Source organism: Anabrus simplex, chromosome 7 (genome assembly GCF_040414725.1).
Source record: "Anabrus simplex isolate iqAnaSimp1 chromosome 7, ASM4041472v1, whole genome shotgun sequence".
NCBI lineage: Eukaryota > Metazoa > Arthropoda > Insecta > Orthoptera > Tettigoniidae > Anabrus > Anabrus simplex.
Genome location: NC_090271.1, coordinates 172,319,583 through 172,333,790, shown reverse-complemented (window position 1 = coordinate 172,333,790; position 14,208 = coordinate 172,319,583). Strand labels below are relative to the sequence as shown.

General features: G+C 41.7%; 1 protein-coding gene across 1 annotated transcript in view; it reads left to right on the top strand.

Moving 5' to 3' along the window:
- Positions 1–14,208, top strand: part of LOC136877014 (hemocyte protein-glutamine gamma-glutamyltransferase) — a 112,221-nt gene that overhangs the window by 57,770 nt on the left and 40,243 nt on the right. Inside the window, exons 5-7 of the mRNA XM_067150806.2 lie at positions 7,358–7,493; positions 10,524–10,750; positions 11,591–11,768. Coding sequence (XP_067006907.2) covers positions 7,358–7,493; positions 10,524–10,750; positions 11,591–11,768 — 541 coding nt within the window. The remainder of the gene's footprint in view (positions 1–7,357; positions 7,494–10,523; positions 10,751–11,590; positions 11,769–14,208) is intronic.

Here is a 14,208-nt window from a genome sequence, read left to right as displayed (position 1 = left end):
TCTTCTTCTTCTTCTTCTCTTTCTCTTTCTCCCCACTCTTCCTGTAGATGTAGTTATTCATCCGGCGTAGAATTTGTGTGTCAATTTTGAAGTCGTAGCAGGATGCAGATTTTGTATTCTATACGCGGGTCGGGGATTTCCCTTCGAATGATACAGTTAAGCCTCAGATTTAAGGTTAATAAGAGGGGAGAGATCACGTAATTCGAGACTAAAATGAATGTGGCGGAGTACCTAACGAGTGATGTTATCGATAAAACGTCACGGAGTGAGACAAGGAAAGAGTTTTTCGCCACAAGTACAGTACATATATTATATACCACTGGGCGAGTTGGTCCGTGCGGTTAGTGGCACGCAGCTGTGAGCTTGCATCCCGGAGATAGTGGGTTCGAACCCCACTGTCGGTAGCGCTGAAGATGGCTTTCCGTGGTTTACCATTTTCACACCAGGCAAATGCTGGGGATGTACCTTAATTAAGGCCACGGCCGCTTCCTTCCCCACTCTTAGACCTTTCCTATCCCATCGTCGCCGTAAGACCTATCTGTGTCGGTGCGACGTAAAACAAATAGCAAAAAAACTGATATACCTTTAATAATTATTATTCATTTTCCTTAAATTTGGATTAGAAGAAATTTCAGATGATTTTTCCTTTTTTTGTTTTTGTTTTCTGGTGTGTTCCAAAAAAATCGGGAGGTCTGCTGAAATTTTGGGAGACATGGCAACATTGGGATAGATTGATAGGAAACATCTTGAGACACCCGGGACTTGTTCGGTAATTTTTTTAGGGAAATGTAGGAGGTAGGAACAGTACTGGTAGACCAGGGCATTAATATTATAAACAGATTACAGTAGATGTAGAAATGAAGTTATCGCAAGACACAGTGGCACAGAGATCTGCATTAAACCAATCTATGGACTGATGACTCGAAAACGAAATCCATTTTAGGTCATTTGGAATCACTTTAAGCCACTTGCCTAATTTTGTCTAATTTGCTTGTTCACGTATATTTTTCTTCTTTGATTCTTTACTTTTTCCTTAGTCTTCATTTCTTTAATACCATAGTTAGGTACAAAAGTTTGCTGTCATATAGTGTTGTCATTTTGTTACTTGTTCCATTCTGTCTTTCCTGCTATCGTAGAAGTCCGTCTGTAAAAGGAAACTCATTGGAATAGTTCCTCAGACTATAAACAAATAACAAGTGACGCGTATTATGAGCTTGTGGTTACAGGTGGAAAGGAAAAGAAGCAATGTAGTCTTCAACAAATATCAGAAACATTAAGAGAGGAAATGCGCTTCGAATTCACGATCATGTGAGGTAATCTACTCTGAGCAGTAATCAAAGAAATTGCTAATCTTCTCCCAGGGACTTCTTATTCGCGTGTTTGAATTAGTTAGCATAACAAGTGGCATCATTCAAGTAGTTCCCCTTAGCAACATGTGAAGTGGGGAGAACATATTCCCAAACATTAGGATATAGCAGTCGCCATTTGGTAATGCTCTTGGCCGCGCAGAGAGAGGAGATGACAGTGCCTGACTGCAATGTTGCCGGCCTTCCTTCCCTCACCACAGCCGAACGGAGAAGCGTTTCTATTTGCACGCTATTGGATAAAGGTCGTCACATGATTTACCGAGGCGCACACCAGGCAAAGGGCCTTCCGAAATGATTACTGCTATAGACATCAGTTTACATTAGAAAATTTACAGAAAATAGCTGAAACCCGTGAAGGCATGAAGGTCAATGGGGTAAATATTTATTGAAGGATTTCCTTTTATACGACATTCCTTGTACTTTATTATTTTACAATTTTCTTTACGTCACTCCGACACATACAAGTCTTACGGAGACGATGCGATAGGAAATGGCTAGAAGTGTGAAGGAAGTGACCGTAACCTTAATTAGGGTACAGCCCAAGGATTTGTCTGGTGTGAAAATGGGAAACCACGGAGAAGCACCTTCCGGGCTGGCGACAGTAAGGCTCGAACCATTATCCCCCGAATGAAAGCTGATAGATACATGACCCAAACCACGTAGCCCTTGCTTGGTGCATTCCTTATACATCAAACCTTGCACCTTTCGGCATTATTACAACTTTTAAATATCGCTCTCTTGACATTGCAATATTTAGCTGGCCATGGCTGAAAACTGGCTGAGGTAAACAGAGAACTTCACGTCCCTTGAGGTTTATTGATCGTGACACAAAATGCCAATCGAACTGGAAATTGATGACTCCTGAAAGAAAATGGAAGCGCTATATCGGATATTCTTAAGTCAATTCGAGGGATCAGAGCTCTCTCTCCAGCTTTATCTTCACTTAATATATCCAAATCTAAACAATGTGCGTACATACTTCTCAGAATTAGGCCCTAATCTGGTTCCGTTTAGGAGCCGTTGGGAAACGTTTCGATATTTAAGGAGCATAACTATGGCTCCAATTTTGAGAATAAGTCTACGTCGAGGAAAACTATTAATTCCAGGGAATTCAAGAATAATGTAGCTAAATTGCAGTAGCTAGCTTTCATCTTCAGTATTAATTTGCTGATGCTAGTGTATGGTTTTGAATTACCGGATATAAGCCCAGTGACTTTCAAATTAATTAATTAATTAAGAATGGAAACTTTCGAGAAAATTAAATCTTTCGCAAGTGAACGTTTTACTATAACGATATTATGTGCTAAAATTCTGGCTGGTAGGTCAATAACATTTGATCCGTCACCATCTACAGAGGGGCAGTCGTCGTTACCGATTTCTTGTAAAACATCATCATCATCATCATCATCATCATCATCATCATCATCTGTTTACCCTCCAGGTTCGGTTTTTCCCTCGGACTTAGCGAGGGATCCCACCTCTACCGCCTCAAGGGCAGTGTCCTGGAGATTCAGACTCTTGGTCGGGGATACAACTGGGGAGTATGGCCAGTACCTCGCCCAGGCGGCCACACCTGCTATGCTGAACAGGGGCCTTGTGGAGGGATGGGAAGATTGGAAGGGATAGGCAAGGAAGAGGGAAGGAACCGGCCGTGGCCTTAAGTTAGGTACCATCCCGGCATTCGCCTGGAGGAGAAGTGGGAAACCACGGAAAACCACTTCCAGGATGGCTGAGGTGGGAATCGAACCTACCTCTACTCAGTTGACCTCCCGAGGCTGAGTGGACCCCGTTCCAGCCCTCGTACCACTTTTCAAATTTCGTGGCAGAGCCGGGAATCGAACCCGGGCCTCCGGGGGTGGCAGCTAATCACGCTAACCAATACACCACAGAGGCGGACTCTTGTAAAACAAATCAATGAATTCCATTTATTTTGTGGTTTTGTCCGCATATCTTTATGTAAGCTACGTGGCGTATTTTGAAAACGTTTCAAGGAGGAGATTATTTAATACAATTATAAATACATGTTTGGCGATAAGCATGTGGCAAAAGGAACAAAACCTTTATGAAATCTCTTCATAGAGCAATAATATTCCCACCAGAAGGAATGGAATGTCGTTAACTATGATATATTTTAGAAGACGATTCACACACATTAATGAATGACTATTTGCCATTGAGGCTTTATTCCATATTGAGCCGTGTTAATCCAATATCGCCAGCTGCTTTGGAATTTAATTTTTAACCAGACACCAAATTCTCGTGTAAATTTAGAGGAATTTTGAATGTAATGCGCACTGTTCAACAGCTGGGTGGCTATTCCTATCCACGAAGTAGAGTACAGTTCACCAGTAAGATACTGACTGAGCACGCATGCCTACTCCCCTTCCAACACCCCTCCCCCCTATCAAGCCTGCTGTTCAGGAGGGCTTGAAGTACTGGCGAACGCAATCAGAATGCTATATGTTTCTTTGACAATTGAAAAATGTATAGCAAGAAGTGTTTATGCTTTTAAGGCCACTCTGCAGATCTACAGACTAAGAGCTTTCGTCAGAATGATTTACGATGCCAATCGATTCAGCCGTTCTCTAAAACTCGATGTAACAAAAGTCATCCTAATGATATTTCTTCGTGACGTCGACCTTTATAGATCTTTCGTCACTACTTTCACCATATGATAGGGACCTGCGTGTTAGTGGGATTGCGGAAGTGTAGACTCTTGAATGTGAGTAAAGGAACGTTAAGGACGACAGAAACGCCCAATCCCCAGGCCAGGGATATTAATTATTTACAATTAAAACCCTTGACCTGGCCGGGAATCGAACCCGGGACCGCCGGGTGACAGGCGGACGCCTTGCCCCCTACACCGCAGGGCCGGACGTCCTAGTTTTTTAAATACATAGATTATTTTCTCACTCATAATAGCAATTAAAGTAGGAAAACCACAATGCCGTATGTCCAATTTGTTGCTGTTGTTGGGGTGGTAGTATGATTCTACGGCAAACAAGAGAATCTAAAAGGAACATTGCAGTATTACAAGTGGATAGACGGAGAGCAGTAATTTGAACAAGGTGGCAGGAACCTCCTCGTATTTCTCAGTTCATTAAACGATTTTAATTCATTTACAATTATGTATATCTATTGTAATAGTAGGATGTTTGCCTGTATTTTATTTAGAAAACCATTCCTGCTATGGCGGACAATTGAATTTGAACTCCTTCGCTTTGAAACAGTCTACGTGGAGATGGTTGCCCATCTTCTTAAAACAATTATCACCATCACCACCTCAGAGAATCGCTATGTTGGCCTTCCGAAACAACACGATGAGATGAATAATCGACCCTACAGTATTAACACTGATCGACAAATAATTACTTTCGAAGGATATCTTGGCATCCAATACGCGTTCTAAGTCAATTGAAATCATTTAAATATGTATCAAGGAAACCAACTCACAGACAGAAGATTCACTACAGCATTAACTGCTACACGGAATTCTAATGAACATTACTTTAGCTAATATTAGTGCAAGTGCATCACATTGCACTTACTGGATTTGTTTGTTACAAAACCGCACACGTAGCCAAACAGATCTGGTGATTTTATGCAACTTCTGGAGTACATAATGTTCACTCTCACTGACAGTTAAAAAGAAACAAATGAAATTATCCGGCCTTGCATGAAAAATAACGAAAAATAATGTAAACAATTCTCGATCAACGCTGTTCCATGAAAAGTACAACTTTTTCAACATCTTCAAAATCTGACGTGATAGAGCAAATCGGATTTCAGATTTGAAATCAGCATTAAAGACTGCACTAGAAACAGTAAACATCATGCCAGATATTTGCCCCTTGTAAATCAGTTTAATCGAGATCCGCTCAGAACAACCAGCTGAAACCAAGTGTACTACAACGCTACAATTTCTCACTACAAAGTTAAGTACCAACTGTCAGACATCTCGGAGATTGGCCAGATGGTAGGGTATAGCAGGGTGCGAAGTCAGAAAGAAATTGGGGGGGAGAGAAGGATCATAGAGCTTAACTACTAGTGTTTATTTCAAGTTGGTATAACATGAATGATAAACATTGGGAAGTTATTCCCGGGTTTCAGACGGACCTGAGAGTGAGTCGTGAACAATAGGCTGCATGTGCGGAGTTGCCACCGCTATATTGCTTTATTGCTGAAGGTCTGACAGTCATACTAATATTTCTATATTATGTGTATTATTGCTGAAGTTTTTATGAAAATATGCTCAGTAAAACATTAATTTCAGTGGTTTATTTATTATTATTTTTTTTTGCTAGGGGCTTTACGTCGCACCGACACAGATAGGTCTTATGGCGACTATGGGATAGGAAAGGCCTAGGAGTTGGAAGGAAGCGGCCGTGGCCTTAATTAAGGTACAGCCCCAGCATTTGCCTGGTGTGAAAATGGGAAACCACGGAAAACCATCTTCAGGGCTGCCGATAGTGGGATTCGAACCTACTATCTCCCGGATGCAAGCTCACAGCCGCGCGCCTCTACGCGCACGGCCAACTCGCCCGGTCAGTGGTTTATATGTGTTCTACATTTTCTTCATTATTTTATAATAAAATAATTCCACCCCCTCCCCGGGCAATTTTAGTGGGGACGAACCTTTGAGATAAAATCACGATTTCGCACCCTAGGATACGGGGGAAATATCACCCAACATATTGTCCAGTTCTGTTGACAGTTTGGCCTAGATAAGACCCTAATATTGCAATCACGCCCTACAGGGTTACATAACCATCCTCAGGACACACTCGAATGGTATAAGACAAGTGTTCCATAAATAATTCAGTTATCATATGATCGTTTTGATATACAGTATACATACTGTATATTAATCATAATGGCTTTTGAAATACGGCTTTAGGTTTTTTTTTTGTTTTTTTTTGCTAGGGGCTTTACGTCGCACCGACACAGATAGGTCTTATGGCGACGATGGGATAGGAAAGGCCTAGGAGTTGGAAGGAAGCGGCCGTGGCCTTAATTAAGGTACAGCCCCAGCATTTGCCTGGTGTGAAAATGGGAAACCACGGAAAACCATTTTCAGCGCTGCCGATAGTGGGATTCGAACCTACTATCTCCCGGATGCAAGCTCACAGCCGCGCGCCTCTACACGCACGGCCAACTCGCCCGGTGGCTTTAGGTTTGATTTATTTTATAAGTACTTTATAAACCAATGGCTTAGTATACTCTGTACTTGTACTGTACTTGGAGCAGTCCTGTAAATAAATAAATTAATTAATTAATTAAAAATTCGTTCAGTCCGCCTCTGTGGTGTAGTGGTTGGTGTGGTAAGCTGCCCAGGTTCGATTCCCGGCTCTGCCACGAAATTTGAAAAGTGTTACGAGGGCTGGAACGGGGTCCACTTATCCTCGGGAGGTCAACTGAGTAGAGGGGGTTCGATTCCCACCTCAGTCATCCTTGAAGTGGTTTTTCGTGGTTTCCCACTTCTGTTCCAGAAAAATGCCGGGATGATACCTAACTTAAGGCCACGGTCGCTTCTTTCCCTCTTCCTTACCTATCCCTTCCTATCTTCCCCCTCCCCCCCTCCCATAGCAGGTGAGGCCGCCTGGGCGAGGTACTCGTCCTCCACCCCAGTTTTATCCCCCGACCCAAAGTTTCACACTCCAGGACATTGGCCTTGGGGCGCTATAGGTGGGACCCTTAGTTTAGTCCGAGGGAAAAACAAACCCTGGGCGCTAAACGGTAGAAAAAAGAAACTCCGTTCAATTGCTGTAGATATTACGAGCCGCGAGGTTATTCCCGCAGAAGTTATTTAACTTGCTGGAAGTCGTTGATTCGGAGTTATAGCATTTGGACATCCTCAAGTACGACTGACCTTATTCGGGATCGACGCTTCGCTCTTAGGAACAGAAGGGTAAAAACAAATCGATTGTGCTATACATTGGAATAACTGTATTTCATGATGCCAATGGTGAAACAATCTTACATTCTTTCAGGTCCAGGTTCCACCGTCAGCCAAGGTCGGCTTGTGGCGCTGTGTGCTGAGAACAGACCGCCTTGATCAAAAAGTGGTGAAGAAGGACTTCAATTGCCCTGAAGACGTGTACATCCTCTTTAATCCGTGGTGCAAAGGTGAGTCACTACGGCTGCATGGATCATCCATCGATCTCTGTCAGACGTAATATGTGCAGTACACTATACCGTAAAGGCGTACTCTGTTCACCCTGAAGTGTATGAGTTCGATTCCCCGCCGGAGTGTCGAAAATTTTAGAAATTATCCTTCCTTTTCTGACGAGGCACATGACTCTGGGATTCACTGACAAGTGAACCATTCCACCTGGGCCACAGCTAGTGTAATAAAAATACACAACTAATTTCTGTATGTTAAACATAATGGTAATAGGTGGTTTATTATTATTATTATTATTATTATTATTATTATTATTATTATTATTATTATTATTATTTTGCTACTTGCTTTACGTCGCACCGACACAGATAGGTCTTATGGCGATGGTGGAATATGAAGGGATTAGGAGTGGGAAGGAAGCGGCTGTGGCCTTAATTAAGGTACAGCCCCAGCATTTGCCTGGTGTGATAATGGAAAACCACGGAAAACCATCTTCAGGGCTGGCGACAGTGGGGCTCGAACCCACTATCTCCCGAATGCAAGCTCACAGCTGCGCACTTCTAACCACACGGCCAACTCTCCCGGTAATAGGTGTTTATGCCGCTTTTTTGTTATTGAAGTATATAAAATCTTGAAGTTACAGTTCATATATTCCGCCCTTGCAATTAAATGGGACACTAACCAAAGTATACAGTCTGATTTTGATGAAACTAGTTTCACTAAAAAACAATTTTGAACAATAACACATATTTTGTCGGCAATCATCAATGCGCAAGTGACCAACCACCTGTATTTCTCGTCATTATCAACACTTAGCAAGGTAAAATAATGTTTGGTTTACTAATGTTACTCATCACTGACCGTACTTTAATTGATTAGCGATGTAGAGTTTAACTTGTATCTTCTTCTTCTTCTTAATCTGTTTACTCTCCAGGGTTGGCTTTTCCCTCGGACTCAGCGAGGAATCCCACCTCTACTGCCTCAAGGGCAGTGTCCTGGAACTTCAGACCCTGGGTCGGGGGATACAACTGGGGAGAATGAACAGTACCTCACCCAGGCGGCCTCACCCGCTATGCTGAACAGGGGCCTCCGTGGGGGATGGGAAGATTGGAAGGGATAGACAAGGAGGGGGGAAGGACGCGGCCGTGTCCTTAAGTTAAGTACCATTCCGGCATTTTCCTGGAGGAGAGGTTGGAAACCACGGAAAACCACTTCCCGGATGGCTGAGGTGGGAATCGAACCAAACTCTACTCAGTTGACCTCCCGGGGCTGAGTGGACCCCGTTCCAGCCCTTGTACCACTTTTCAAATTTCGTGGCAGAGTCGGGAATCGAAACCGGGCCTCCGGCGGTGGAAGCTAATCACATTAACCACTACACCACAGAGGTGGACTTATCTTATATCTGAACACTAATATTCTTAAAAAATGTATAGTGTTCCTAATTTATTAAATTTTACAGGTATAACTGACATCTACAATGTGATCCAGACTTCAAATGTTAATAACGTGTCCACTGTCCATCCTCTAACGTGCGAAGTTTGTAATTATGAATATGGTTCAAATAAATCCAATGAACGTATTAACGTTGCTCATTTACTTTCTTATTTTGTTTTTGTTTTTAATTTTTTGCTGGTGGTTTAACGTCGCATTAACACATTGAAGGTTTTTAGCGACGCAAGGACGGGAAAGGCTAGGATTGGAAAGGATTTCGCCGTGGCCTTAATTAGGGTACATCCCCAGTATTTCCCTAGTTTGAATGTGAGAAACCACGGAAAACCATCTCCAGAGCTGTTGACGGTGGAAATCGAACCCAGTATCTCTCGAATGCAAGTTTGCAACTGCGCGACCTTAACTGCATGATAAACTTGCTCGGAAACAGTTTTTTTTCCTTTGATGGTTAGGCTTTCAGCCACAAAAGGAACTTCTGATTTAATTGCTGTGGTATAGTGTCTCAGTTTTGCATTGATCGATATGAGTTTCTTTGGTAAACCTTCCTGCATAGATTGTAGGCTATATCCATTTTTCTGACCCTTTCTTCATATTCTTTGTCATTTTTGAGATCCTGATTTATCCACTTCCCTAGATACATGAACTCTTTTCAACTTTTTGGATTTTCTTGATCGGCGAGAAGTATTCGGCACAAACAAGATATTGTCGTTGGTCTTGAAGACTGTTTTCTCGTAGAATCAGCAAAGGTCTGTCATTTTTGGTTATGTATTAGAGGGTTTGGATTTGGACTATTACTGTTCCCACGGAGTCGGCTATATCATCCACAAAGGCTAAGCAATCAACTTAAGTATTTAGTTTTTAATTTTCTAATTTAGGCTATAATGCCTGTACCCGATAGAAATCATCTCCATTATCGTATTATCCTTTCGAGTACACAGTAGAATGAGGTAGGTGAGAGCCCATCTCCCTGCCTGACTTCAGGTTTAATCTGAAAAGTGTCTGAAACATTTCCCCTAAATTTGATTTTGAAGAGGGTGTTCGTTAGAGTAATATTTGACGATGTTTAATGTTTCGTGGCCAAATCTCAATTCTTGCTGCGTAGTACATAAATTCACCCTATCTGTGGAGTCATGAGTTTTCCTAAAACCATCAAATTCAACTAACTGTAAATTATTGTACTTCTTCTTAGTTTTTGAGTCGTTCGATTTTAGATTGTGTGTTATTTTTTTCCTTGCATTATCTACCCTTCTGGAGAATCCTTGTATTTATTTATCTAGCTGCATTTCCAATCTTGTGAGTTGTATCTTGGAGGGAATTTTCTACGTTACAGAGAGCAAGGAAGTACATCTATAGTTGTTTCCATCGTCTGTGTTTCCTTTCTTGTGCAGAATGTGGATTAAAGCCATCTGGGATTTCTTCTTTTTCCTCTTTTTCTATTATTATGATTATTATTAACTGGTCGTTTACGTCAATTTGGAACATGAATCGTGTTTCGAGTTATTACCGTCATCGTGTGGAACAGTTTAAATTCAATAGATTTGGAAAATAGGATCTGATTTCTGTGTTCAACGTTTCCTGTACAGAGGATGCTGTGTACGTGGACAACGACGCGCTGCGAGAAGAATGTGTTCTGAACGACGTGGGAAAGGTGTGGATGGGCTCAGCCAGGAATCCTCGCGGGCATCGCTGGATTTACGGCCAGTTCGATGACGTGATACTGCCAGTGGTGTCATACCTGCTGGAGCTGTCCAATCTACCGCCAGTGGACCGAGGTAGTCCTGTTCATGTCACTCGGGCCATCTCAACTGTGGTGAGTTGTGAACTTCATCCTCTTAGATGTCTGATACAGCATGTGTGACAACTAGTCAAAAAACGAAATTCTTGCATGACTGCAGGGCCCTGGAGGAATGTAAGAAGTCTTTTACTTGCTCTCTATTTCCGTTTCCTGCTTTAACTTTCTATTTGCCACTCTTGACTTAGCCCTGCCTCCTTAGGCTAAAAGTAATCAACAATAACATTACACTATGATTCGTCTCTTCTGCTATCACTCATCGCGGATAGATGGCATTACTACTGCAATTATAACATATCTAACTTCTTAACGAGGGGTACAACAGCTAGTTATACGCACAATTATACGACCCGTACTGCGTAGCTATTATCTTAAGCTCCTCAACCCAAAGGTTGGTGGGCAACCTACAGGTAGTGTATTGGGTGCCATCACTCAGCCAGTTGTTTGATTTCCTGATAAGGTTGTCCTTGTCTGCTGTTATCGAGGAATACTGCTCTAGGTCTCTCTCTCTGCGTATTCTGCCTTAACACATACTTTCAGTAATGTGGTACACCGATTGAAGTGTCTTATCAGGTGGCCGATAAGTTGCGTTTTCCTTTTCCTAATGACATCAACGAGGCTGAACCTTTCTTGTATTAAAAGGAATATTTCTTCATTCCTTTCCCTTTCTGCCCAAGACATTCGTAACCTATGTCATCAACACCACATTTACAATACTCTTACTTTATCTATTTATAACGGTATTTAAATATCGTGGTCAAGCAAACATATGTAAGCTTATAATATATCTTGTTGTTAATGAGAGTTAGATAAGATAGGATTTGATCTGATGTGATGTTTTCGTTTTTGTAATGTAAGATCAACGCTAACGACGAGGGTGGATTGCTTGTCGGCAAGTGGTGGGGTAACTTCAACTACGGCACACCACCCACGGCCTGGACGGGGAGTATTGCCATCATGGAGCAGTACCTCAACAGTGGGTGGCGTCCTGTCCGCTACGGCCAGTGCTGGGTCTTCTCCGCCCTGGTGGTCACAGGTCAGTACCATCAGCTTACTTAACACATTTGATGTATCTATTGTACCTATTATAGTAGATTTATTCTGCCTGTGTTGAATACAAACACTCAAAAACTATAAACAGTATTTTGGAAATGTACCTTGTTCGTTAGGAGCTGCCTGTCCGAGGCAGTAAAGGCGTGCTCGGTTCACCCGGAAGGACGTGGGTTCGATTCCCCGCCAGGAAGTCGAAAAATTTGAGAAGCGAGGTTTCCACTTCCGTAGGTGCATATGGCCGTGCGTTTCACTCAGCCTACACCAAAAATGAGTACCAGGTTATTTCCTGGGGCAAAGGTGGCCGGGTGTAAAGCTAACCACTCTAGCCCATCAAGTACCGAGGTTACGGATAGTGGAAGCCTTTACCTTCCACCCCTCCAAGGGCCTTCATGGCCTGTACGGAGATGACTTTGCTTTCTTACTGTGTTCGTTATAATTATTTATTTACGGAAAATTGTGATACTAATTAAGAATGGAAAATGAGGAATGACTGAGCTCCAGCTACACATTTGTGTCTACATCACCGTGAATAAACTAATATACTAAGGGTGATGGGGCTAAGTTAGGTATTATATACACTATGTATATGGTTATCAATATTTACAATATATACAATATATTGATCTCATTTCCATATTCTCTCCTTCTCTCTGACACGCTTTGTCACATGTTCTGTCTTTCTCGCTCTTTTTCTGCTTCACTCACTCACTCACTCACTCGTTCACTCACACACGCACTACAGGATATTTTGTAACAGGATATTTTGGTAGAATGATTGGTTGAGGTCTAACACATCATACCGTTATAAGTAATCAACATATTTGAATGAAATATTTAAAAGTAACATTTGAACTTATTTACTTTGCTTCAGGTAGGATACACATACATTTCGAATCATTTGTTTCAGAATTGGCTTTTAGCTTAACACACTCCTCGTAGGCATTTGTGAATTAATGCACATACACACCTTCAAAATGTAATAAAACAATTCGTCGCCTTTGAACTAAATATAAATTCCGTCATTAAACACAGAAAGAATATAGTGCATTATACTGGTTAGAAAAAGTTATAATCATTTTACCTGACCATTACATAAGACAACTACTTCACTGGCGATACCTATTGTTTACAGTGCACAGTGTCTTCTGGTATGGACTAGAACTTTTTTAATTTCATTGATCAGTTTCACCCTTAGATTTGACAATATGAAAGTGACTGAGATATGAGTATTGATAGTTATACCATTCCTTATGCGACCAGTCCCTATCATGGTGTGAAAATATCATTCATAGGGGTGGTTAGTGGGCTTGGTAGAATGATATATAATACCTAACAACGGCTGGGCCGTTGAGGAAAACAACTGTAAACTACATCACTCCTCATTTCCATGGTATGACTCTTCCGTATCACCTAGGACATCTATAACAGCTTATATGGTGAAGCTGTTGAGGACCCAACCAGCCTTTGGGCTGAGTACTAAAAAAAAAAAAAAAAGGCAAACAAACAAACAAGCAAACGAACAAACGAAACATGAGACAAAACTTCACGAAACGTCATTTATAATTTCATTAATAAAATGCCCCAGGACAACCAATATACCACATCTTGTTCAGTCCCATTGTCTTTCCTCATCTCTGTTCTTCCACCAAGGAACATTCAGCACATTAAAACACACACACTGCAACCCAGTACAACCCGATACAACGCAACGGGACACAATATGGAACTTAAGATACTTCCCATAGTCCTTCTTCTTCTTCTTCTTCTTCTTGTTCTTCTTGTTCTTCCGACCGGTGAGTCTTCTGCAAATGTCAAAGTTTCTTAAAACGTGCAATTTCGAAAGTTGATCGTTAAAATTACAGCGTGTGGCCTCTAAAGAGGCCTGGTGCAGATCTTTCGAGCAGACACCATATAGGCGACCTGCGTTTCTGTGAGGACGGGACCCTACCTGTGATGAATTCTAAAGATGAAGACAGCACCACACACCCAGCCCTCGAGCCATTGGAATTAAGCAATTAAGGTTAAAATCCCCTAATCTGCCAGGAATCAAACCCACGACAACTGGACCGAAGGTCAGAGCGCTAACCATTCAGTTATTGATCAGGACATTTAACTGTTGATTCTATTTCTACCATCTCTACACCATTCACTAATTAGTCACAACAAACAGCAGAGCCTCAGGAAGTTGCCTGTATGGCGCGAAGGTATTAAGGTTTGCCTGCCCTGCAGGCGGTGCATTGCTCTATTTTCGACATCTACTGTTGTCTCTTAATGCATCCTCGTCTTTCTTTCGCATATGGCTTAATGAATAATAATAATAATAATAATAATAATAATAATAATAATAATAATAATAATAATAATAATAATAATAATAATAATAATGTCCGCCTCTGTGGTGTTGTGGTTAGTGTGATTAGCTG